Genomic DNA, 25,677 nt, shown 5'->3' on the forward strand with positions numbered 1-25,677 from the left:
TAACTTAGCACACTCATGGTAATATTTTTGGTTATTCTTATTCTTCTTCTTAATTGACGCGATAACGGCTTACGCGATTTTGGAAGAGTATTACAAAACGCGTCCGTCGTCCTCTCGGCGCGCAGGATCCTCTCCAACATCGTGTTGAAGAAGTCACATAACAGCGATGGTGGGATGCAGTCTTTCCCACAATACGCTCGCTAGTATCTTATAGGCGATATTTAGAAAGCTAATTTCGCGATAATTGGCACTGATTGCTAGACCACAATTTTTATATATTGAGCAGAGCACAATTAAATTCCAATCGGCATTCATACTTTCATCCCACCATATTTTGCATAAAAGCTGATGCATGCACTTTACCAGCTCCTCGCCGCCATGTTAGAATAGCTCAGCCGGCAGTCCTTCGGCGCCCGTGGCTTTGTTGTTCTTTAGCCGCGTTATCACTTTTCTCTCCTCGTCATGGTCACGTAGCGGAACGACAGTTCCATCGTCAATGAGATGGGTATCGGGATCTTCACATTCTCTGTGACATGCGCAGCTCTCACTATTTTACAGGTCCGAGAAGTGTTCCCTCCGTAATTTAAGTATGCTCTGGATGTCAGTCACCAGATTGCCGTTTTTGACTTTACAGGAAAACAGCCCGGTCTTAAAACCTTCTGTAAGCCGCCGCACTTTCTGGTAGAATTCTCGGGCTTTAGTCCTGTTGGGCAGCATTCCAAGCTCCCTGCAGTAACGTATTTCGGCCTCTCGTTTCTTCTTTCTGATAATACGTTTCCCTTGCGTTCTGCGTTCGAATATTCCGATACCGATCCCACATGGCTCGCGTTGCGCCCGATTGCAGCGTGGCTCTATTAGGTCTCGCCGGAATCCTATTTCTTCTTTGTCTGCACGCTCTTGCATGCCGTATTGTTTGGCAGTACTCTCTGAGAGCAGGGGTGATGTGATTGCAGCTTTTCGATGTCGAACATTCTTTGCGTAGGTGCAGATGTACGTTTTTTGCTGCACAGATGCGTGTACGTAGTTTAGCTGCAACGAGGTAATGATCCGAATCAATGTTGGGTCCTCGGATCGTGCATTTAAAACATTAGAGGCGTGTCTTCCTTACGTAGCTTGATGTATTTTTTAAGCTGGAATCTGGTGCTGTAGACTTCCACGTTTCGAGCCCCGTCGAAGTAGATCAGCCACTGTTTCGGATGTTTCGTTGTACAAGCTGAATTTTCCTACTGTGGGACCAAAAATCCCCTTCTTAAAGTCGCCCAGCACGACTTTGTGTCGTGTTCTGGCAGCCAGGCGCTCGTAGAAAGAATTTTTGTTGCATCGTCCTTTTCTTCCTTCGGGGCGTGGGCGCAAATGAGCGAGATCTTAAAAAATCGCGTTTTGATGCAAATTATTGCGAGACGCTATTTCACCGGAGTAAACGACGAGGTCTCTCTCCCACATCAAATCCAACACCGAATTTGCGCTCCTTTGCATGGTCGCTGTAATAGATGTCGTAAGGCCTAATGCTCTTCTTGCATATCCCCGTCCATAGCATCTCTTGAATGGCAGTGATGTCAGCCTTTACTTTCATGAGGGCATCAACCAGCCGGGCAGAGACACCTTTCCCATTGAGAGACCGGACATTTCAGGTGTATGCCCTCAAATTGAAGTCCTTAGTTCGTTTGGAGGAGTTTTCATCAGTATAGGAAGTTCTCATCCGGCGTTTTGTTCGTGTTTTTATTGGGGGTATTTTTACGTGGCGGGTAAAAATTTTTGTAATGCACGTTTTACTCCTTAATAAATGAATAAATAAATATCCTCGAGGTAGCTCCCGAAAAAAAGGAAATTATGTACATTTACAGTACATATATTTGGTGACTTTAGCATGCTCAAGCAGATCTCATATTAATTTGTTATTAGAATAACTACATTTTATCTTAAACTTATAATTTAAAATTTTTGATTCGTGAGAATATTATTTTTTTTTTGTCGTTGTGGAATAATCCCGTGGTAAATTAAGTATCATTCTCAGAAGCTTATCCCTTGGGGGAACCGGTTATCCCTATAGGGCGCGTCCCCAGGTGGTGGATAGGGGAACGCCTCCCAGATATGGAAGGTAGGACAGTAGGTCTCCCGCGAACCACACAGGTCGAAGACGTAAACTTCGTTAAAAAAAACTCCCTCAACCCAAGGTGTGACGCGACCCGTGCCTATTGGGTGGGTTTGGCAGCCGGGGGATAAAACTAGGCTGTCTTTTAACGGAGCCCTCCTCACACAAGGCCACCTCAGGTTGTAACGGTGGCCTTACCATGGTATGGGCGACATGTGCAACCTTCTGGAAGGGCAGGTGACCGTACGAAACAGTATGAACACACAACAAAAACAAACAAAAGCTTCGGATAAAGCTACAAAGGAGACGGACAAATGGACGGACACAAACCCAAAACGAACGGATATACGGACGCACCCACTGACACAGCAGATGGACAAATGGACAACTCGGACCGACACCAACGAACTGAGGAAGTTCTGAACTTCCTCAGAGGACGAACTCTTGGCGGTCAGCCAAGAGACGGTTGATGGAAAGGCTGTAGGCCACAGCACGCCATCAACCCTAAATCAACCATCCGCATCCGCTGATGCCAAGGGGCAAAAGCGCCAAAACGCTAAAAAAGGCCCGTCGAGATATAAGCCTTACCAGAGGTCTCTGACTATTCTCGGAAGAATAAGAAAAAATGAGGCCGAAGGGAAAACTTATCCAAAGGACGCGGCCGATAAGGCAAGGTGCCAAAAGGTGGTCGATGAGTGCCTGGCGTTCCAGGCCACCCAGAAGGCAGAAGCCGTGAAACGCAATCGTTCGCAGGACGAAAGCGACAAACCAACGAAGGAGCACAAAGTGTCGGTTCACACAGCTTCAATACCAAAACTAACCAAACGCTCATTTAATGAGGTGGCACGGGATCACCTGCAAATAGCGTTGGTTGACGAAATAACTAGCCGCGGTAAACCTGCATCGGATAAGTGGTCCGAAATCGAAGCACGGCTGTCCCGCATTGTCGTCGATCACGTCATGGCAAACCCGGAGGGTCATGTGCCAGGATTTGATTCAATAGAGGTGGTCCGCGGATACAGGGTGATCAAGTGCGATGATCAACTCTCCCTTAACTTCCTGCAAACAGTTGTGGGCAAAATCCAGAGCGACTGGGAAGGTTTGAGGCTAAAACTAATCCCGGCCAGCGAAATCCCTCGACGGCCGAGGGCTCGCATCTGGATTCCGAACATGGAATTCGAAGCTAAGCAACTTATTCCATACCTGCAGGTACACAACCGCACTGTTCCGATGGATGACTGGAGCATCATCAAAGCCGAGGCTCCGCAAAAGAACAGTGTGTCCTTCCTTCTCCAAATATCGGAGGAGAGCATCGAGCCACTGGGAAAAGTGGACAATAAACTTCGGTTCGGCGCCAAGAAAACGCAACTGAAGATACTCCGATCTGCAAATCCGGAGGATAAACTGGACGAGGTTGAAGGCGCCAACGAGTTGCTCACAGGCATGCAACTTGACGACGCCGCATCGACCAAAAACGATGGCGCTAATGAGCAGCACCCGGGAGTGCAGCTTGGCGACGCCGTCAAATTGTAAAGCGACCAGTAGCATGGGTCTCAAGGTTGTCCAAATAAACCTGCAGCCCTCGCGGACTGCAACGGACAACCTAACCGTTCTCCTGGGGGAGGAGCATGTCGACATCGCTTTAATCCAGGAGCCCTGGGTGCGGAGCACCGATGTGAAGGGGTTTACTGGGAACAACCACAACCTTTTCTACAAACGGACTGAAGGTAACCCCAGATCTTGTATTGTAGCTAAGAAACATTTGAACATATTTTTAATCCCATCATATTGTTCACAGGATGTGACGGCTGTGGAGGTAGGAAGCCGCTGACGGTGTCGGCATCATATTGGCTTCCATCTACATGGCACATGATCGGCCAGCACCACCCGAGGAGGCTCGTCGGCTTGTGCGTGAAGCCAGAAACAAGAACCTGCTGCTCGGATGCGATGCCAACGCGAGGCATGCGTTGTGGGGAAGCTCCGAGACAAACGACCGAGGTGAGTCTTTATATAATTTTATTATTAATACTAACTTATCGGTCCCACTTTCACCTTTCCTAGTACGGAGTACTTCAGAGGATGGGAGGTAGGGATTGATGTTACTCTACTGTCTGAAAATAGCTCAGTAAGGGTAAATAATTGGAGGGTATCCAATAAAAGGTCCGTTTCTGATCATAGTTGGATCCTGTACGATTTGGATCTTAAGGTAGATCCACCCCTACCGTATCGAAATCCTTTACGAACCAACTGGAAGAGGTTCAAAAATGTAGTAAACAAGAGGATAGGACAGACTCCTATCCCTCAAATCACTCTCACGGAAAACCTTGAGAGTAGGGTCATAACACTGGAAAAGGCATTTAGTAGGGCCTACAAAACGTCCTGCCCCATAAAATTTAGCAAAAAACTCACCCTCCTTGGTGGAGCAGTGAGCTCTTAAAACTAAGGGAAAAATCTAGATCCACGTTTAACCTCAGCTACTCGACGGGAAATTGGGAATTGTACAGAGAAAGTCGGAGACAGTACAAGAAGGCAATCAGGGCAGCCAAAAAAGAGAGCTGGAGGGAATTTAGTTCGTCAATCGAATCCACCAGGGATTCTGCTAGGCTCAGCCGTATTCTTTCCAAAGACCACTCAATGGCTGGGTCAAGAAACCTGATGGAACTTGGACTGCTACAGCAGAAGAATCGCTAGAGCTTCTGCTAAACACGCATTTTCCGGGATGCAGCGCTTACGAAAGTGAGAGGGGAAACATTAGGCGGAGCCAATATAATCCACAGCATCTTGCAAATGAAATTATTACCAAAGAAAAAGTTGCATGGGCAATCAAATCTTTCTCACCCTTTAAATCTCCGGGGCCAGATGGGATCATTCCAAAGATGTTACAGGAAACCTTGGACTGTATCCTACCATGGCTAGAGGAAATTTTTAAAGCATTTTAAACTTAGGCCATATTCCAGACAGCTGGAAACTAGTCAAGGTCGTCTTCATACCAAAAGTAGGTAGAAGAGGACATGAATCAGCGAAAGACTTCAGGCCAATCAGTCTTTCGTCTTTCCTGTTAAAAACTTTTGAAAGACTTTTGGATACGCACCTCAGAAGCTTTTTGGAGAGTTCTGGTATATCAACACGCATACCTTAAAGACAAATCTACGGAGACAGCGCTTCACGAGGTAATTGGAACAATAGAGGGCTCTCTAGAGAGCAAACATTATACCATGGCGGCGTTCTTGGATATCGAAGGCGCCTTTAACAATGTTAGCACAGATGCCATCCAACGGGCGTTGATAGACCTGGAGGTGGACAGTTGCATCAGTAACTGGGTCATCTCCATGCCAGAAACCAGGATCATCAAAGCTAATATGGGTAATATCAACATAACCAAGAAGGTCCACGGGGGCACTCCACAAGGGGGAGTATTATCTCCACTTCTTTGGCTATGTGTGATTAGCAAAATCTTAATAAAACTTGACGGAGGTGGGGTAAAAGTGGTGGCGTACGCTGATGATGTGGTGGCAATGGTGTCAGGACTGTGTCCAAATACGATCAGTGGGATCATCCAATGGGCGTTAGGCGAGCTTAACTCTTGGGCCACAGGATGTGGGCTAAGTTTAAACCCGCGTAAAACGGAACTTATGCTTTTTACCACCAGATACAAGGTACCAACTTTTACCCTACCAAATATCAATGGACAAACTCTGTCTTTATCAACCAGTGCAAAGTACTTAGGGGTAATTCTGGACTCCAAACTTAGCTGGAAGTTAAACATCGAAGAACGGGTAAGGAAAGCAGAAATTGCTTTATATGCCTGTAAACGTATGCTTGGAAGAAGATGGGGTCTTCAACCTAAGCATACATTATGGCTGTATAAGGCGGTTATACGACCCATTTTATCGTATGGTTCGGTAGTTTGGTGGAAAGCTCTAGGGAGAGAGTACAATACCAAATTACTCGGCAGAATACAAAGATCAGCCTGTGCAATAACGGTCGGTGCAATCAGATCATGTCCTAGAGAGGCTCTCAATGCACTGACACACGTTATTCCAATAGACCTACATATAAAGAAGACGGCAACCATGAGTGCATTTAGGTTAAATGAAGCGGGTCGCTGGAAAGGAAAAACTTATGGTCACGCTAGTCTGTTATCGCGACAAACTCAGTTAACCTCGGTGAGGACTGACTACATCGTCCCGATGGTAACGTTCAATAGGAATTTTGCCACACACTTTCCATCTAAAAAAGAATGGAATAAGGGATTTTCTCTAAACAACTTCGATACCACAGTCTATACAGATGGCAGTAAAATGGACTGTGGTGTTGGAGCTGGTATATATTCTCATAGACTTGGAATTGAAAAATCTGTGCGTCTCCGTAATACCAGCAGCGTCTTCCATTCGGAAGTACTAGCAATTGGGGAAGCCTGTAGGTTACTAATCGCAGATTTCTCTTTTAAGGGCAATATCGCTATTCTTTCGGATAGCCAAGCCGCAATCCAGGCGCTGGACGCGACTATAACAACCTCTAAAGTGGTGGAGCAAAGTAGGAATAGCCTCACCAACTTGAGTGAAAACCATAGAGTAACCTTAATTTGGGTCCCGGGACACCGGAACATAGAAGGTAACGAAAAAGCTGATGAACGGGCAAGAGGGGGATCTGCCATGAATAGCGCTCTTGCAGTACCAGTATTCACTCCACTAGGTGCGGTCAAGAATGCAATTTCCCTAAAATACCTTCGAATTGCAGATTGTAGATGGAGAGACCAGACGAAATGCAAAATCAACAGAACGTTATGGCCCACCTACAACCTCAAGCAATCGTCGACATTAATAAACATGAAACGACGGGACGCCTGTAGACTTACGGCAGTCATAACTGGCTTCTTGTCTATCGGAGAACAAGCCGCCAAAATGGGCATCCCTCACAGCATATACTGTCATAGTTGTAAACAACCGGAGAAAAAGGAAACAATCTTCCATTTCCTCTGTGAATGCCCTGCCCAATGGAAGGACAGAATGTTAACCCTGGGCAAACCGCTGTTCGAGAGTCTCGAACAACTGTCTGGCTTAGACGTCAACAACCTAATAAGGTTACTAAGCCGCACAGACTGGATATAGTCCTGCTGCAAATAACTGTTAAACACTTTGGTAACGAGGATGTGGCAACAAAATGGTGCGGAAGCGCTAGTTGGATTCTGGATGAATCACCACTCTAACCAACCAACCAACCAACCAGAAGCTTATTTTGTCGTATTTGTAGCGTCCTTAACATTAAGTTCTATTTTCCATCTGTGAAAATAATTTGCGACATGATTCAGCGCACTTTGCATATTTTTCACTATATCATGAGCAGACTTGTGCAAATAAAAAATACCGATGATGATCAGCATACAAAGCGTAATGACAGTTGTTAAACTTAGGTACGTCAGACACATAAATATTGAACAAGATAGGTCCTAAAACTGATCCTTGAGGGACACCAGCTGGAACTTCCGTTCGGTCTGAAAATTAATTATTTATACAGACACAGATATAACGATAGAAAGCTTTGAACATTCTTAATAAGTCTGATAGGAAATTTTAAATCTATGAGTTTAATTATCAGCCCATTGTCCCAAATGGAGTCAAAGGCTTTTTCAACGTCGAAGAGGACTCAAGTGGTCGGCTTTAACTTTATGTGGTTACAAATTCTCTGGACTTGGTGTGTTGTACCTGCCTTAAGCAGGCAGAGCATTATTTTCATTATTAAATTCTATTAATTTATCTTTGAGTATTTACTCGCATATTTTACAGAGACTACTTATTGGTGAATAGCTTCCGATTTCATTTGGGGTTTTGATAATGGAGTTACTTTTGCCGTTTTTCATGTCTCCGGAAAATACTGAAGTTTAAGACATGAATTGATAATAAATCTAAAAACAATAACTGCTATTTTAGGCAAATTCTTATGCATTATATTCCTTATATTCCTTTTTTCATTTACCGTATCTTCATAAAATTTAGAGCTTAAGTGCTCCGAAACTTTCTGATTATTTTGGAATGTGTGAGCAAACTCCTCTGGTTTTTCGTAGCTTAGCACAATAGTTTTGTTTTGACCAAAGAGAGCCGGACATTGTACATGCCTCTTTTTTAAAACTTTGCATATATTCCGGAAAGGCCTTTTCTTGTATCAAATTCACCTATCCTCTTATTCCATTCTTTGTTCCTATGCTGAAAGATTTCTTTCCGTATATGCCCAGACAACCTAAATATCTCTAACTGATCTTCCTGTTGCCGATAGTGGCTCCATTGCCTTCGAAAGTAATTTCTCATTTTAATTAAATTAAATATATTATGTAGCAGTTTCACAATATAACTCTTTGGTGTTTTCTTAGGGACTGATATTCTTACTGCACTTTAAATTAGAAATATATGGATCATATATCTTCAGATTCAATTTGACAAGCAAATGATCAGAATTTAATTCATTAATAGCTATTAGCTGAGATACGAGGTGTGTTCAAAAAATAAGGTTAATGTTTCAAATTTCGCGGCTACGTACATTCGACTTTCGATTATTATTTTTTTTTTTGTTGGTACACTCGTCTCGAAGATAAGTTCTAGGTTTCATCAATATAGCATGTCTAGTTTGTTTGTGAGAGGCATATTTAAGACAAGTGTTTTGCGTGTTCGGCGATTTTCTGCTATCGAAAAAAATGGATCAAAGAAGTTGCATCAAATTGTGTAAAAAATGGAATTAACGGCTCGAAAACCCTTGAAATGCTTACAGTGGCATACGCTGAGAGTACTTTGAGTCAAAAAAATTTTTACAAGTGGTACAAACTTTTCACAGAAGGTCGAGAAAATGTGAATGCTGACACGCGCTCTGGACACCCCAGCGAATCAACAACATATAAAAATATTGTTGTATATGAGTTGCAGTGGTAGTCAGTACGATAGTTAGATTTGACGGTGAAGATTTTGTCGCAGATGAAATGATACTATTAGCTGAATAAGAAATGGTAATTGGAAAAAATTTTGTGAGTTCTTTGAGTCTATTTCCCCAAGCATTTGCTCATACAACCCGATGTTTACTATTGAAATCATCACAGTGTACTACACTTTCTTTAACATTAAAATGAAGTCTTAAATGTTTTTTATAAAATTTACGCAGATCATTTGTTGGCGAACCTCCAGAATAGCATACACTAAAGATCATAATTTTGCTATTATTTTTACCCACGAATTCAACTCAATATCAGAGCGCCAGCCCTGTGTAGTTGTTGTGGGGGTCGGCAGCCTTTGACTGAGCTGCAATCTTTGCGCGTTTAGCTTCGAAAACTGTTCATCGTTTAACGAGAATCTAAATTGGACAGGATTTTTTGTTTGACTTGCATATATGCAGCTCGATTTGCGCAATTTCGGCTGCTATTGCAGTTGTGCACTACTGTACAGTCTGTGGTTTTGTGTTTACCGGAGCAATTTAAACACTTTTAAATGAAGCAACTTTTGACAATTTCGGCATTGTGTTGGTTGGTTTTTTTCGCTGGTAGTCCCAACGTATAATGGTTTGATATAGAGACTTTTCATTTTGACGAGGATCATGAGGACTCACTGTCCCATTTTCCAAATCAGTATCAGTATAGTTATCATTGTAATTCTGACTGCTTTCCCTTCTTGGCATTTGATTCCGAGAGGAGTTAACTCGGTTGCACGATCATTCTTTAAGTCATAGGTAAAAAATTACAGTTTGTTTTCCCTCAGTTAGTTCTTAATTCGCTCATACGCATTAATATTTTCACAAAAAATTTTAGCACCCGTTGATATTTTTTTACAAGGAAATGTTAAATTTCTTTTGCACTCACTACTAATTGCCAGTACCTTGATAGGTGGCACAAAAATTTTGTCAGGCTTTTTCTCCTTTGAGTAGTTGGCCTCCATTTCTGAATCACAGTCAAAAATCTCTTGCCGAGGAGTCCAAAATTGTTCCTTCTTAAGCTTTACGGAATTGGCTTTAGCCATCGTTTTAATTTTCTTTTTATTTGAATTGAGGATTTACCAGGCTTAAATATTGACTGACAGACGTATAGTTAAAAGAACATGGCTAAACCCTCACCTGTCAATTTTGATCATATCAGTGTTTTACAAGCCTTTGTATGCACTCGTATATTTGCTTTTTCTCGCTTACTCTAACTATATATGCTTACTAGGGCGGGTCGATTTAAAAATCGCTCATTGCTCTGTGAAAATCGTATTCTAGGGATCAAAATAAGAAACTTTGCCGAAGGAACCATACCTCTAAAACGAAGACTGATGTCCCCCAATTTGGGTCAAACGAAAAATCCCACTTTGACCCATTTAGAGTGCTCCAATCGAGTCCAAATGTATGACTGACCCCCAATAACTTTGGACGGCTGATCCACCCATGCCAGTGGCACACCCCCTGGAACTCTCCTGGGGGGTTCCCCATACAATCATTGCAAACTATCACCACTTTTGGCCTTTACATGAGAAAATAAACTAAAAAGTTCGACCCAAATTGGGGGACATCAGAATTCGTTTTAGAGGTATGGTTCCTTCGGCAAAGTTTCTTATTTTGATCCCTAGAATATGATTTTCACAGAGCAATGGGCGATTTTTTTTTGCCTCCCCACAAAAGACACTAAAAGTTCGACCCAAATTGGGGGGCATCAGAATTCGTTTTAGAGGTATGGTTCCTTCGGCAAAGTTTCTTATTTTGATCCCTAGAATATGAGTTTTACAGAGCAATGGGCAATTTTTTTGCCTCCCCACAAATCGACCCGGCCTAATGCTTACATATAGGTTTTCGAACCTAAGGATAGGTCCATTGATAATTTCAAAAGTATTTGGATGTCTCACTTACCCAACTGCTGAAGCCCGAACATGGCTATAAATCCGATCATCAGCGAAAAATAAGCAACTAACCCGGCGTGACTTTTGGACAAAATTTCGAAAAATACCACGTACAATAGAGTGCCGCAGGCAAGTCCCTGTAAGATTGCCGAGGACAGGCTGGGTGATGATATAGCGTCGCTATGACTGATCAGTATACCAATGCCGATGCCAATCGGACTAACCACAGCAAATGTCAAGACGTACACCGAGCAAAGCACGAAGCGCGTATGTGCCACAATCAATTCGACACCGACACAAAAAGCCAGTACCAATTTATGCGCCGACACAGCCCCAAACATGAACCACACATCCGAAGCATCACTCTCCAGGCCAATGGCCATTCCTTCGAACAATTCGTGCAGCGATAGAGCTAAGACAATGAATAGGCCGCGCAGAGATGATGTGATTGTATCGGCCCTATCGCTACTAACATCAATTGACAAATGTGAATGGCCATGTTGCTGCTTCTGATGATGCAAGTGGTGGTGATGGTGATGTTGATGTTGTTGTGGTTGCGATAAGTCATATGTCTTTCTCTCCTCCTGTTGATGTTGAATTTGAAGATCAGCCGGTATACGTTCTTTGTATTGGTGTTGACTATACTTTTGATTTTCCGCATCGTTGGCGATCAGATCTTGCATCGAGAGAGAACCTGGCTGGATAGTTTTGTGTCCGGTATTCTCTATATTACTGTCCGAGACACTAGGCACGCTCGACATCACCAGTGCCGCCGTAGTTTTTATGTTGCTATTATCTGCTAACTTGCCGATAGGATTGCCTCCATCCTGACAAAGTTCCTCTGTTGGTACAGTAGCGTCTTTGTTGCTACTCCTAAGCAAATAGCTGCAGCGAATACTACGCCCGCGTTCGAAGGCGTCACCTACGCCAGTATCATATTCCATCATTTTGATATCTCTTTGAATGTACGAGTGCAGGAGTTCTTCGATTAAGTACATCAGAAAGAAGCCGCAGCACATAAGTAACTCTGCCAAACTAAAACTCAGCTGAGGCAGTATACTACACTCCTGCAATTGTTCGACAGCCTCCTGCACCTCAGGCAACAGATGTAGAAATGTCGTGGCCAGCAGCACACCACCACCAAAATATAATAGGGTCTTGACGACCGTCACTGAACGTGCATTTGCATGTGTGTCTGTCCAGTGAAAGAAACGATTCAGCATAAAAGGTATGGCACCACACAGTGTGCTAGCGCAGAATAGTACCACCATGGCAGTCACCTTAGCGACGAGAAGATCGCGGTTACTGGACGCTTCTCCATCATGATCATGATTGTGGTCGCTTGAATCTCTACTAATCTCATGTGTTGTTTGCTGATATTGAGCTTTACTGTATTTTAGACCGCCTGTAGCAGCAGCGCGTGCGTGTAATGCCAAATAGTTAAGGTCATCGATTTGTAGAAGGCAACGCAGAAATTTGTTTACCTGTGTCTCGTTCATTTTGCTGCTCAAATGGTGCTCGAATCTGTGATTTTAAAATTGGATCTCCCACAACCGGATCTGCGATGATAATTGAAAATAAACGAAAACAGAAAAACCTACATGAGTATATATAAATCGCTTTGTTTGTACTAGTTTCCGTTATACTTATGTATGCCGTAGAATTCATGGTATAACAAAAAAAGGTGTATCAGTAAAGTGATATTTGTTGTAATTGCGAAAACTTATACAAACTCCTTATAAGAAAAAAAAGTTCGTTATATACCCCAGGGTCTGAAATATTTTTCCGAGGAAGTTTTGGAGAAAGGTTTTGCCTAGAAGTCTACTCAAGTGGGGAAAATCTCTGATCGTCACTCACTTGGAAGTGACCAGGACGATTCTTTCGCATACAGTTCAAGCAGCTCAAAACTACGGGGCTTCACTTAAATAAGCTCTGGGCACCTTCCCAACACCCATTTGGGAACGGGCTAATGTGAGAAAGCGAAACAGCATAGGAAGGGTAGGGTGCCTCTGCGCGGCTGGTAGATTTCCTCGTAATATTAAAATTCGATGTAGGATTTGTGGAGGGAGAAAGACTTTACCGCCAAGTACTTTCGTTTCTTACAGTGGATAAGCGTCTAGCAACAATCCGAATGAAAACTAGATCCTTCAATATTTTGTTCATTTGCGTTTTCGCCCCAACGGAATTGAAGGACGTTGCGACCAAAAGCTGCTTCTATGAGCACCTGGAACGCTCCCATGAGCGCTGTCTTCACGTCGACATAAAAATCGTGATCGGCGATAGGAGGAGATTTTTGGTTCCATTTTGTTTGGCTGTCTCCTGACCAAGAAACACAGGTTTCGTTCACTGATCATTTCCAGTGGTTGACAAAACCCTTCCACGGAACCCTTCTCGAGGTAATAGTATGCACCACAGTTCTCATTCTGTACGGAGACGAGAGATAGCTAACTAACGCAAAACTTCACGGGCAAGTGTTTGTTACTCTTCAACAGTACATCATTTAAAAATTGAGTTTTGGGGACCTTTTTAAAATATAGCCCAGTCATTAACTTGAGCTTACGGATACCGGACGCCCTCCGCAATAATTAGCCTTGCCTGTGTAGTTCGAAGTCATGCACAGGGGAACATCCCTTCTCCATGGAATTCCGTGAACTTATGGGTGAAAAAATTAATACGTCAACAAAAAAAAAATTCATAATAGTCCAATTTCGGGGACGGTATTAGGTTTCGATATCCTCGACATTGCCATAAAAGTCAAGATAACCTGGGCTGTAGAATATTTTGAACCATATAAAGCACCGGGACCAGATGGAATAACCCTGCGCAACTGCAATAGACAATAAGCTATATGGTTGGTTAACTACCAAATTAAGAGCCATATTACGACTGAACTACGCCCACATTGGAGAAAAGTTAGGGTCGTTTCTATACCAAGGCCGGTACGAGAATTAAATACTTCAGATTCATTAGCCTACCCACATTAATATTAAAAACGTTAGAGGGATGTATATACACTTTTATAAGAGAAGGCTTGACGCCGTCGCTCCTCGCAAGATCACAACATGCATATTCTAAAAGTATGATAGAGACATCAGAAAATTTGCGAGATACAGAGATAGAGAAATCCATATCGTGTGGTCTCGGGGAAAAAGCCAACAAAACTAATCTTGTTCACTATGTCAATAGAAGTGGATTCAATATCTATACTGATGGTTCCAAGATCAATGAATACGTAGGCGGTGGCTTTTACTCTGACGACATGAGGGCCAGCATTTTTTTCCGGCTACCAGATCGTTGGAGTGTATTTCTAACTGAAATCCTGGAGTAACTAAAAAACTCAGATAGCCAGTCGGACCTGAAATCACTACAATCAGTAGTGACGAAGACAGTAAAAGAATGTATCGGTATCATGACAGAACTAACACAATACTTTACAACGAATCTGTTCTGAGTAAGGGGTCACAGAGGCATAGAAGACAATACCGATCTAACCAGTTAACCCAAACATACCTATGCCTCTGGCAACTTGTAAGTTACTAGTGAATAGACACACCATCAAATCTGGCAACGTGTTATGGATTCTGTCCCTGACCCTTCCAAAAGTAGGACAACGTGGCCAGAATAGATTATGGTTCGCACATACCGACTGTTGAAACTTAACAGGAAGAACGTGAGAAATCGTTTTGGGGTTATAACAGGGCATTATCTTATAGGCAGGTATGCCAGCAGACTAGGAGCACCCTATAACGACAACTGCAGAAGCTGTAACGACATTGAACAAGAAGAGATTATAGAGAAGAGGGTTCAATACTCTAAACCAAAGATACCCTTGCATCAGCTGCGCGAGTGGTCTGACGTTGGTTACACTTCGAGCGCCGGACCCTGTAGAACGAATGCTAATCGGGCGGACAATAAGCACAGATTTGGGCGAAGATTCCACCAAAAAATTTTCGGTCCGGAGCACACCTCAGGATGAGGTAATCTCTCCACTTCTGAGGAGCATGACTGTAAATAATCTTCATTAGGAATTTGAAAAAATTGGAGGTATGATAATTTCAAATACCGATGATGTTTTAATAGCAGTATCAGGTAAACACCTTCCAACATTGTAACGGGTGATTTTTTAGCTATTATCTTTTTAAACAGTTGGTTTAAACAGCTGACGCACGTTTCGTGCTTTGTTTCACTGTCAAACATCTTCAGTTTGGCCTATAATTTAATCATGAATCGTCTTATAAACGAACAACGCTTGCAAATCATTGAATTTTATTATAAAAATGCATGTTCTGTTAAGAAAGTTTAAGATCCACCTTTTTATTGAAAAATTGTGTGCAGCGACGAAGCTCATTTTTGGAGTAATGGGTACGTAAATAAGCAGATCTGTCGATTTTGGAGTGAAGAAGCCAGAAGAGCACCAATGTATCCAGAAAAGGTCACAGTTTGGTGCGGTTTATGGGCTGGAGGTATCATTGGACCGTACTTCTTCAAAGATGCTGCGAATTGTAACGTAACTGTGAATGGTGAGCGCTACCATGAAATGATATCCAACTGTTTTTTGCCCAAAATGCAAGAGCTTGACTTGCATGACATGTGAGTTCAGCAAGACGGTGCCACATGCCACAGAGCACGCGTAACAATGGACTTGTTGAGAGGCAAGTTCAGTGAACATTTTATTTCACGTTCGGGACCTGTCAATTGGCCACCCAGATCGTGCGATATAACGCCTTTAGATTATTTTTTGTGAGGTTATGTTAAAGCTTATGTCTATTCAGACAAGCCTGTTTCAATTAACGCATTGGAAGACAACATTAAAGCATTTATATGTGAGATACCGGCCGAAGCATTGGAAAGAGTATGCCAAAATTGGACTAAGCGGATGGACCATTAGAAGCGCAGTCGCTTACACTTGCCAATAAAATGTTCACGACCCTCCTACCCTCAAGGGAAGAGTAGAAATTGGACGATGTAAGACAGAGGGAGTCCATCAATGTATAAATAGGAAGTTCAGAGCTACAGCGCTAGGTGGACGGACCATTTTTGGATCTCCTTCAGTTTTCGGCTCCTCGACTACTTTAGTATTTTCAGGCTGAACTGATGGCAACTGAGACCCGTGTCACTGGGGTGATGCAATATCTGGAGCTGATACCTTCATTATCAGTGACATTTCAGACTCGGCACTAAATTGACCCACGAGTACACAGCCACTATCGTCGCCGTATTGCAGCTCTCTTCTGGTGAACTCCTGTAAGGAAGAACTCCAACATCTCGATCGAGCAGGAAACATCTCCCTTATCTGGGTTCCTGGGCACAGGAAAAAAGAAGGAAATGAAATTGCCGACGAGCTTCCCAGGAAGGGATCGACAGAATCGGTTTTAGCTGTCCCCCTCGCAGCACTGTACGTTGTTAAAGGTAAACTACACAATTTCTTTCTAAGAAAAGCGCAAGACAGATGGAGGTCTGTCTCATCGTGCGCTATTTCGAAAACACTATGGCTCCAATACGATAGAAATAGAACGCTTAAGGTGATGGGAGTCTCCCGCAACTCAATTTCCAAACTCAGTGCGGTATTCACTGGTCACTGGGTGATCAGTACTCATGCGGAGAAGCTTGGAAATCCGTACAACCCCTATTGCAGAAGCTGTGGGGATCCTACAGAGAAAGATACTGTTGAACATTTTCTCTGCAAATGTCCGGCTCTGGCGGCTAGGCGCTTGAGATTCCTTAGCGTGCCCTTTGGGAATGACTTGAAGAAACTCTCCAGCTCAGATACCTTTTCTCTCCATCACTACAACAACAGCACTGGATGGCTGTAGAAGGTTTTCTCTTCCCATAATTTTTCTTTGCACAGGTAATGGTCTACATTATGGTATCAAAACGGCACGTAAGTGCTATTTGAAGTGTGCCTGTGGCACTCTTGCCATTTTACCTACCTACTTATACAGGCAATGTCATAGGCGTGCCCTTAAAATATGTAAACATGCTCTATCTAGACGTAGACTTGCCATTTAAGGTAATCAATTCTTTAATAAATTAGAAATCATAGATCATATACATCATTTAAAAGTAGACTCTATTATTAGAAGGGATAAGAGTAAGTTTCCTAGTGTATCCCACAGTAGAAAACCGCTTTAACCAAACAAACAACCCAAGAATGCTATCAAATTTCCCTCCGGATAATTCGATAATTTCTTTTGAATTTTATAGGGCTTTCAGCTGGCCTTGCGTGAGTAACTGCAATCTTGGTGGCTCACGCTTGAGGTTTATAAGTGGCATACACTCGGACAATGGGCAAACGGTTCGCTGAACGTCGTCCGGAGAATATATGGTACCTGGTAAATATAATTTTATGTAAAAATATTATTCGTACATAGCCATAAAAGGAAGATTTTATTACAAAAATAATGAAAAAGTACGAGTATTTAGTACTTCCTTGGGCCGTTAGCTTTAATAACTGCTTCCAAACGTCGTTGCATACTTTTTACCAATACCCACTTAAAGCTGTCTTTAATGACGCCTTTGATGTTATTTAGTGCTTTCTGATTCTCCTTTCCAAGAGCTATTAGACACGCTCAATTGTTTTCAGATCCGGTGATTGAGGTGAATATTTAACCTACTTACAGTGGTAAATGAGCATTCTTACTCGAGATAAGATTAGTGTTTTGGGTCATTGTCTTGTTGGAACAAGAACCCTCTAGCACTCAGTCCATGTTTAACATCACTATCGTGCAAATTATTCTTCATAAGGTTTAAAAATAGATGTTTGTCCGTTTTATCATCAATAAAAACCACTTTTCCTACTCCAGATGCAACTATGCACCCCCAAGCCATAGAATTTGCTCCTCCATGCTTAACGATAGGAATACGATTTTTTTCATTATGTTCGATATTTTCTTTTCGCCAAACTTTTCGAGGCCCATCTGATCCGGAAACATTAAATTTCGACTCATCACTGAATATGACGTTTTCCCCAAAAAGAATCTGGCTCATTTATATAGCGTTTGGCGAACTCCAATCTCTTCTTTCTGTTAATATATGAAATATAGGGCTTGCGGCGTGTCACTCTGCTATGATAACCAGCGTTTTGCAGACAATTACGGACTGATTATGGGCTTATTTTTTTATGCAAAGACTCTCGAATATTTCAGCATAGTATCGTGTAGGTTATTTTGGGATTTTGCGCGACTCATGATACTATGTTGCGTTCCGCACGTGAAGTTAATATTTTTCGCCTTATGGTTTGGTGGTGATAAGCTTCCAATTTACCAGTATTAATGTAATTAGCATTAGCGGCCGCCGTAGCCGAATAGGTTGGTGCGGGACTACCATTCAGAATTCACAAAGAGAACGTCGGTTCAAATCTCGGTGAAACACCAAAATTAAGAAAAACATTTTTCTAATAGCGGTCGCCCCTTGGCAGGCAATGGCAAATCTCCGAGTGTATTACTGCCATAAAAAAGCTCCTCATAAAAACATCTGCCGTTCGGAGTCGGCTTGAAACTGTAGGTCCCTCCATTTGTGGAACAACATCAAGATGCACATCACAAAGAGGGGGAGGAGTTCGGCCAAACACCCAAAACGGGTGTACGCGCCAATTATATATATATATATAATGTAATTAGTAATAACACTTTGCACCGTAGAATGCTATTTGCCAACTTTTTCCTATTTCGCGCAGAGACTTGTTTGCCAAGTACAATTTAATAACAATTTTACGCTTCTAATGGTACAACCGCACTTCGTCCCGGAACTTGCGGAATGTAACATTCTTACACTGACCCAAAAAAAATATATTGTCACAACAAATATTATTCGCAAAGCTAAAGTTTTTATTAACTGCGCAGGGTGTACGAATAAATTGTGTGACACTGTATATGGTATATTGCAAGCGAGTCGACTTCCGTGAATTGCTACACTAATATACTTAAATAATATTATAATGTTTCTTAATATTATTTCATAAATGTTCAAGGTATTATATTGTTACATTTCTCTTTCCGTAAAACGTCTCTCTATACATAATTCGTCATAATTTCATCATAGGATTGGTAATTTCTTGGTAATTAGGCGGTTCACCAACCTTTCCCTTGTACCTTGTCACTTACCAGGTCGAAAGGAATAACCGCGCATTATCATTTTCTGATAATTTCTTTAATTTTCAGTGAAGGTTTCCTTTCTTGTGGTACCTCTTGTGTGGACTCAAGTTTACCCCTCAAACTCACTATGTGGTAAAACCACTTCACCACAGAAGTCTGGGCTTTCATTCAACCTTTTTATCCTGGATTAAATCTTACATCTCTCCTCATAAGAGTGTAGTCGTTGTCTATGACCCTTCACCCCTTCGATTATTTGTCCCACTGGTGCTACTCAAACAATATCTTAGCTGCATCTTTACCAATGTCATGCCATCTGGCTTTGTCTCTTCTATAAATTTTCTTTATGCTGACAAATAGCTTCTCTATGTTCGAAAACCTGCACTCGCACCTCTTATACGTGCGATGTCATAAGTCTTCAAAAAAATTTTAAAAATGTAACTGGATGGGGGAAAAATTATCTACAACTTAATCTTACTACGTGCTTTATGGTATTATTTTCTAGCTTTTATTTCCAAATTTATACTTTTTACTATATTGAAAAATCTAAGTTCTTATTTCATAGTTACAATAATCACATTATTGCATATCATATTCTGTGCTTGCCTTCTTATGCCGTTTTAATACAAATTGACTTCACCAACTCGTACACTCTAAAATTACTTTTTACTACATTAGTTCGTTCTAAACTTGAACAGAGACCGTATTACTATTACCAATTAAAGCCTTGATCGAGTACACAAAGCTTTAAGGATCTTGTTCCCTACAATAATGCTATAGTATGTAAGCTAATCCTTGCATAGCAGGTAGATTCTTGGCTTTATGTTCGATGTTGTTCGTGGTGTTGTATACTCTCTTATTATAATGTAACGGGTTTATTTACTTCCTCAACACATAAATCTAAGGAGTAATGCTTTTTTCCTTATAGATGGCGTCAAGACCATAATCATTAGAGCTTTGAGAGAATTCAATCAGTACCCTTATCTTCTTCTTGATTAGCGCGATTTCAGCCGAGTTTAACAAAGCGCGCCGGTCGTTTCTTTTTCGTGCTAACCGGCGCCAGTTGGACACACCAAGTGAAGCCAAGGCCTTCTCTGCCTAACCTTTCCAACGCACAGTGGTGCAAAACTGGAATTTACTATTCAAAACAGTCTACAGCACACATTTCTTGACCGATTTGCAATTTATTTTTTTTGAATTGCTCAGGATAAAATTGCTAACAACTCTGTCGTTGCGGATTTTTAAAATATTTTGCTAATATTGAAATATTTAAACAAATACATTTAAAAAACAAAACTTACAAACTTACAAAACTTACAAAATCTTTTAAAAATTAATTATTTTTATGAAACTTGGTATCCGGGGGTTTTCTGGGTCGCTGATTGCAAATATGATGTCAGATTGTCAAAATTCAAAATGGCGAATCCAATATGGCGGTCAAAAGTTTCTTATAGTTAAGTATTGTTTATGAAACTTGGTATCCGGGGGTTTTCGGGGTCGCTGATGACGAATCTGATATCATATTAAAACAAACTTTTTTAAATCCAATCGAATTCGCTTGAAACTTGTTACCTGAGGGTTTTTGGGGTCGTTGATTACGAATATAATGTCAGATTTTTAAAATTCAAAATGGCGGATCCAATATGGCGGTCGAAATTTCTAAAACTTAATTATTTTTTATATTTATTAATTTTTTTTATGTTTCGTAATTGAAATGCGACTTAATAAATGAAAAACTAAGTATCCTTGGATCGAGATAAATCAATTGACCTAGAAGAAAGTATATATTTTGCCAGTAGCTTGTAGAAAAAATGACAATATTATATATTTTATAACATTTAAAATTTCGTTTTTTCACTATAACTTCAAAAATTTTAAGTTTTCAGTGAATGGTCTATTAGAATAAATATTGCACATTGATAGTTTTGATTTTGGAAACATTTCAATTTTTTATTTTCACCATAACGTTTTTATGTTCATGAAATGAACATAATTTTCCACTAGTTTACACGTTATTACTCTATAAGCTTGCTAATAATAGATCGGAAATATTATTACGTAGGAACATAAAAGAAAAACTGGTTTAGGGTTAAAAAAGCAAGAATAAAGTTATCTAGCGAAAAAAGTCAATTTAAAAATTTTCTGTATTATCGACCGACAAAATAAAGTAGTGTCAGTTTCTCATAGATGGCGTGTTAAGCATTTAACATAACTTCTCTCACATATGAGTTCAATCTTATATATTATAAGTACAATAGCTTACCCTGTGAGACATTTTACAAAGATTTTAAAATTTGGTAAGTAATGTTGTCGGTCTGATTGTTTTATGATTATTGTAAATTGTAATCTATATATTATCTTAGATTTTTGAAAACTGTGCTTTTGTTTTAAAACTATTTGACATATTATTTATATTATTTTGTAAATGTCTGAAAAGCTACAGTTCTTTGTAACTTTTTAATAGAAAATAAAAGTAATGATATACAAGATTTACTTGATCATTTGGAAGTTAAATTTGTTCTGGATTCGAAACAATTAGAAATTGTAAAAAATGATTTGACTAGGTCTTTTTTCAGCACATTTAAAAAGAAATGGAAAGATTCTATGTACGTTAAAAGTAGTTTTGAAAAAAAAATTTAAAAAATGGTTAGAAACTGATTTTATTGTGGATTTTACAAAAGCAAAAACAAAAACAGGTAGAAAATGTACTGACAATTTTGAAAAAGCTTCTGCATCCACAAAAAGACGAAAATTAATAATGATTGAAGAGTCTTATACAGAATCAGAAATACAAGAATCATTTTTGCGAATATTGAGAAAAAGTGGAAGAGGTAAATTAGCAACAAAAATAGTCTTTTTAATGAAGGTAGAAAATACTGAAGATCAAAATGATAACACAGATTTTATTAAATTCTCGGCAGAAGAAGCGTTAGCTTTAATCGAAGACACAAAACTTTCAAAATATCAATACGAATCAATACAATTTCAGGCTAAGAAACGAAATGCAAATATTTTTCCAACATACCATCAAATTCTTGAAGCAAAAAAGAGTTGTTACCCTTCGAACATACTCATTACAGAATTAGGTGCAAGTATTGAATTACAGTCCCTAATAAATCATACTGTACTTCGACTTCTTAAGGATTCTAGTTTATCCCTTCCACCTTTTTAAGAATTAAATAAAACTTGCAATTTAGATTTCATTTTAAAATATGGATGCGATGGTTCTTCCGATCAAAGCATATATAAGCAAAAAATCAGTGAATTAAATGCCTCAGATGAATCAATATTTGCAGTGTCAATGGTACCTTTGTGCTTAAAAACAACTGATAGTTCAAAAATTGTATGGCAAAATCCTCATCCATCGTCACCAAAACGTTGCGTTCCAATTTCTTTTGAATTCGCGAAAGAAACAAAGGAAAGGACTCAGTCGAAAGTGGATGACATTAAAAATCAAATTAGAGAATTGCAACCAATAATAGTTGAAAAATCTGAAGGCACCTATATAGTTAAAGCAGACATGGCTCTAACTATGGTGGATGGTAAAGTTTGCCAAGCTTTAACAGATACACCTTCAGCAGCAACTTGCTATATTTGTGGAGCAAAAACATCCGAAATGAACAATTTAGTCAGACTCGCAAACAAAGAAGAAAACCAATGTTTTTTTGAATTTGGCCTTTCTGTATTGCACATGTGGATAAGAATGATGGAATGCATTTTGCATATAGCATATCGATTAGATTTTTGCCGGTGGAGTGTAAGATCTGATGATCATAAAGTGCTTCTTCGAAAAACTAAACAAAAAATTTGTAAAGAGTTTAGAGAAAAAATGGGGCTTATAATAGATCAGCCAGCACATGGTTCTGGATCTTCTAATGATGGCAACACTGCGCGTACATTTTTTCAGGATATTGAGTTAACATCAGAAATAACAAAAGTAGATAAAGAGTTAATATATAGATTCAGTATAATTTTAAAAATGTTAAGTGGAAGTAGAAAAGTACCAACAGACTTTTTTAACGACTATACTTACAAAACAGCTGAGTTGTTCATAAAGCTCTATCCCTGGTACTATATGCCATCTTCTATTCATAAAGTGTTGATACATGGTGGTAAAGTAATAGAGAAATTTTTACTACCTATAGGGAAATATTCAGAAGAGGCTGCTGAAGCCAGAAATAAGGATTTCAAACATTTCAGGGAGTTCAATACTCGTAAAATGTCACGAACCATAACAAATGAAGACTTAATACATAAACTTTTAGTTTCTTCAGACCTTTACATAGCCTCATTAAGAAAAGAATGGAGAAGCAATTCTGCAGCAAATGATCCCGAAATAGAAGAACTTATACAGCAATTTGAATCAAAGAGAATGTAAAACTTTGTCTTTAAAATCTACTAGACTATTAGACTATTACTAGACCTCTTGGCTTTACTGGCTGGAGATCTTCTCCCCTTGCCTTTACTGGCTGGAGATTTCTTCCTCTTGCCTTTATTGGCTGGGGATCTCTTCCTCTTGCCTTTACTGGCTGGAGAACTTTTCCTCTCACCTTTACTGACTCGAGATCTTTTCTTCTCGCCTTTACCCTGTTTTGCAACTTTTCACCGTATCAGATCTACCATTTCAAGTTTAGGAATATTAACATCGGATTTGTAATCAACGATCCCAAAAACCCTCAGGTAACAAGTTTCAAGCGAATTCGATTGGATTTAAAAAAGTTTGTCCGCCATATTGGATCCGCCATTTTGAATTTTGTAAATATGATATCAGATTCGTCATCAGCGACCCCGAAAACCCCCGGATACCGAGTTTCATAAACAATAATTAACTATAAGAAAATTTTGACCGCCATATTGGATCCGCCATTTTGAATTTTGACAATCTGACATCATATTTGCAATCAGCGACCCAGAAAACCCCCGGATACCAAGTTTCATAAAAATAATTAATTTTTAAAAGATTTTGTAAGTTTTGCTTTTTAAATGTATTTGTTTAAATATTTCAATATTAGCAAAATATTTTAAAAATCCGCAACGACAGAGTTGTTAGCAATTTTATCCTGAGCAATTCAAAAGAAATAAATTGCAAATCGGTCAAGAAATGTGTGCTGTAGACTGTTTTGAATAGTAAATTCCAGTTTTGCACCACTGTACAACGCAGAGGAGACCTTCCTCTTCCTCTGCTACCACCAGCTGGTACCGCATCGAATACTTTCAGAGCCGGAGCGTAAGTATCCATTCTCACAACGTGACCCAGCCAACGTAGCCACTGGATCTTTATTCGCTGCGCGATGGCTATGCGTAAAACTCATACAGCTCATCGTTCCATGGTCTACGATATTCGCCGTTGCCACGTGCAAAGGTCCAAAAATCTTGCGCAGAATATTTCTCTTAAACACTCCAAAGAACGCCTCATTGGATATTGTATTCGTCCACTCTTCTGCGTCATACAATAGAACGGGAATGATGAGAGCCCTATGAAGTGTGAGTTTTGTGCGTCGAGAGAAGGCTTTACTACTCAGTTGCCTACTTAGTCCAAAGTAGCACTTGTTGGCAAGAAAGATTCTACGTTGGATTTCAAGGCTGAAACTATTATCGGTGTTAGTGCTCGTTTCCAAATAAAATTCTCTTGCCACCTCGAAATTATAATTGACAACAGTGACGCGAGTTTGGTGTGCTTCTTGATGTGATTCATTATGTATGTGCTGTAGTGGGGAAATCAGGAAGCACCGAGGTCTACAGGCCGACGGTCCTTTGCGACCAGGGGGCATAGCTGAGCTCCAGCTGCCGTGGGGGTCGACGGGTTGAGTATAGCCGGACGGCCTGTAGTTGCAGGTTAGTTGTGAATAAGTCTTGACAGAAAAGCAACCCCCGACAGAGAGAGATGGTAGGATATGCTGATGATATTGCGCTGGTAACTGTAGATGAGCGTCTAGAAGCAAAATGTAACGATGCAGCAGCGAGAGTACAGCGATGGCTTGGTAATCCGGTCTAGGAACTGGCAGCCCAGAAAACAGAGGTCTTGCTGATAAGCGCGCAGAAGCAAACAAGTATTATAAGGATCAAGGTTGGCGGACACGAAATATCTTCACAGGAGGCGATTAAGTATCTTGGAGTAACGAGGCTAAGCTTTAAACATCATTTATCAGCAGTTAATTGTAAAGCAGCGGTTGTCACTGGCGCAATCACAGGAATCCTGCCAAGCATTGGTGGTCCGCAAGGAGAGAGGAGACTATTCATATCGACAGCGATGGACTCTATCGTATTATATGCAGCACCGATATGGGCCGAGGCTAAACATAAATATGCGTGAGGTTGTTCGCTCCCACTGACGCAGCGGACTACGTCCTGCATGCACCTATAGAACGGTATCAGACGACGCAATATGCGTTGTTGCTAGAAAGATACGAGTGCATATCCATGCGATGGAGTTGTATCGCCTGTATGGAGTAAAAGGAGTGAAATCGACGGTAGCAAAAAAGCCGGTGGAAAGAACCCGATTGATGGTCGAGTGGCAATGAAAATGGGATGAGTCAACAAAAGGCCGGTGGATTTACAAAATCATACCAAATCGTGAAGGGTGGATGAATAGGAATGACGATAGCATGTAGCAATAGCATGACGATATTGACTACGACCTAACTCAGAT

At 40.6% G+C, this 25,677-nt stretch overlaps 1 protein-coding gene across 8 annotated transcripts in view; it reads right to left on the bottom strand.

Moving 5' to 3' along the window:
- The window catches only part of LOC128869661 (uncharacterized), a 67,824-nt gene that overhangs the window by 17,282 nt on the left and 24,865 nt on the right, over window positions 1-25,677 (bottom strand). For 5 of the 8 annotated variants that reach the window (XM_054112238.1, XM_054112236.1, XM_054112237.1 and 2 more), the window contains one exon: window positions 10,949-12,497. The exons of 2 other annotated variants lie outside the window; for them this stretch is intronic. In XM_054112238.1, coding sequence (XP_053968213.1) covers window positions 10,949-12,437 — 1,489 coding nt within the window. In that variant the 5' untranslated portion in view covers window positions 12,438-12,497. The remainder of the gene's footprint in view (window positions 1-10,948; window positions 12,498-25,677) is intronic. One more of the 8 variants, XM_054112239.1, reaches the window with a different exon arrangement.

Source organism: Anastrepha ludens, chromosome X (assembly GCF_028408465.1).
Source record: "Anastrepha ludens isolate Willacy chromosome X, idAnaLude1.1, whole genome shotgun sequence".
NCBI classification, from domain to species: Eukaryota; Metazoa; Arthropoda; class Insecta; order Diptera; family Tephritidae; genus Anastrepha; species Anastrepha ludens.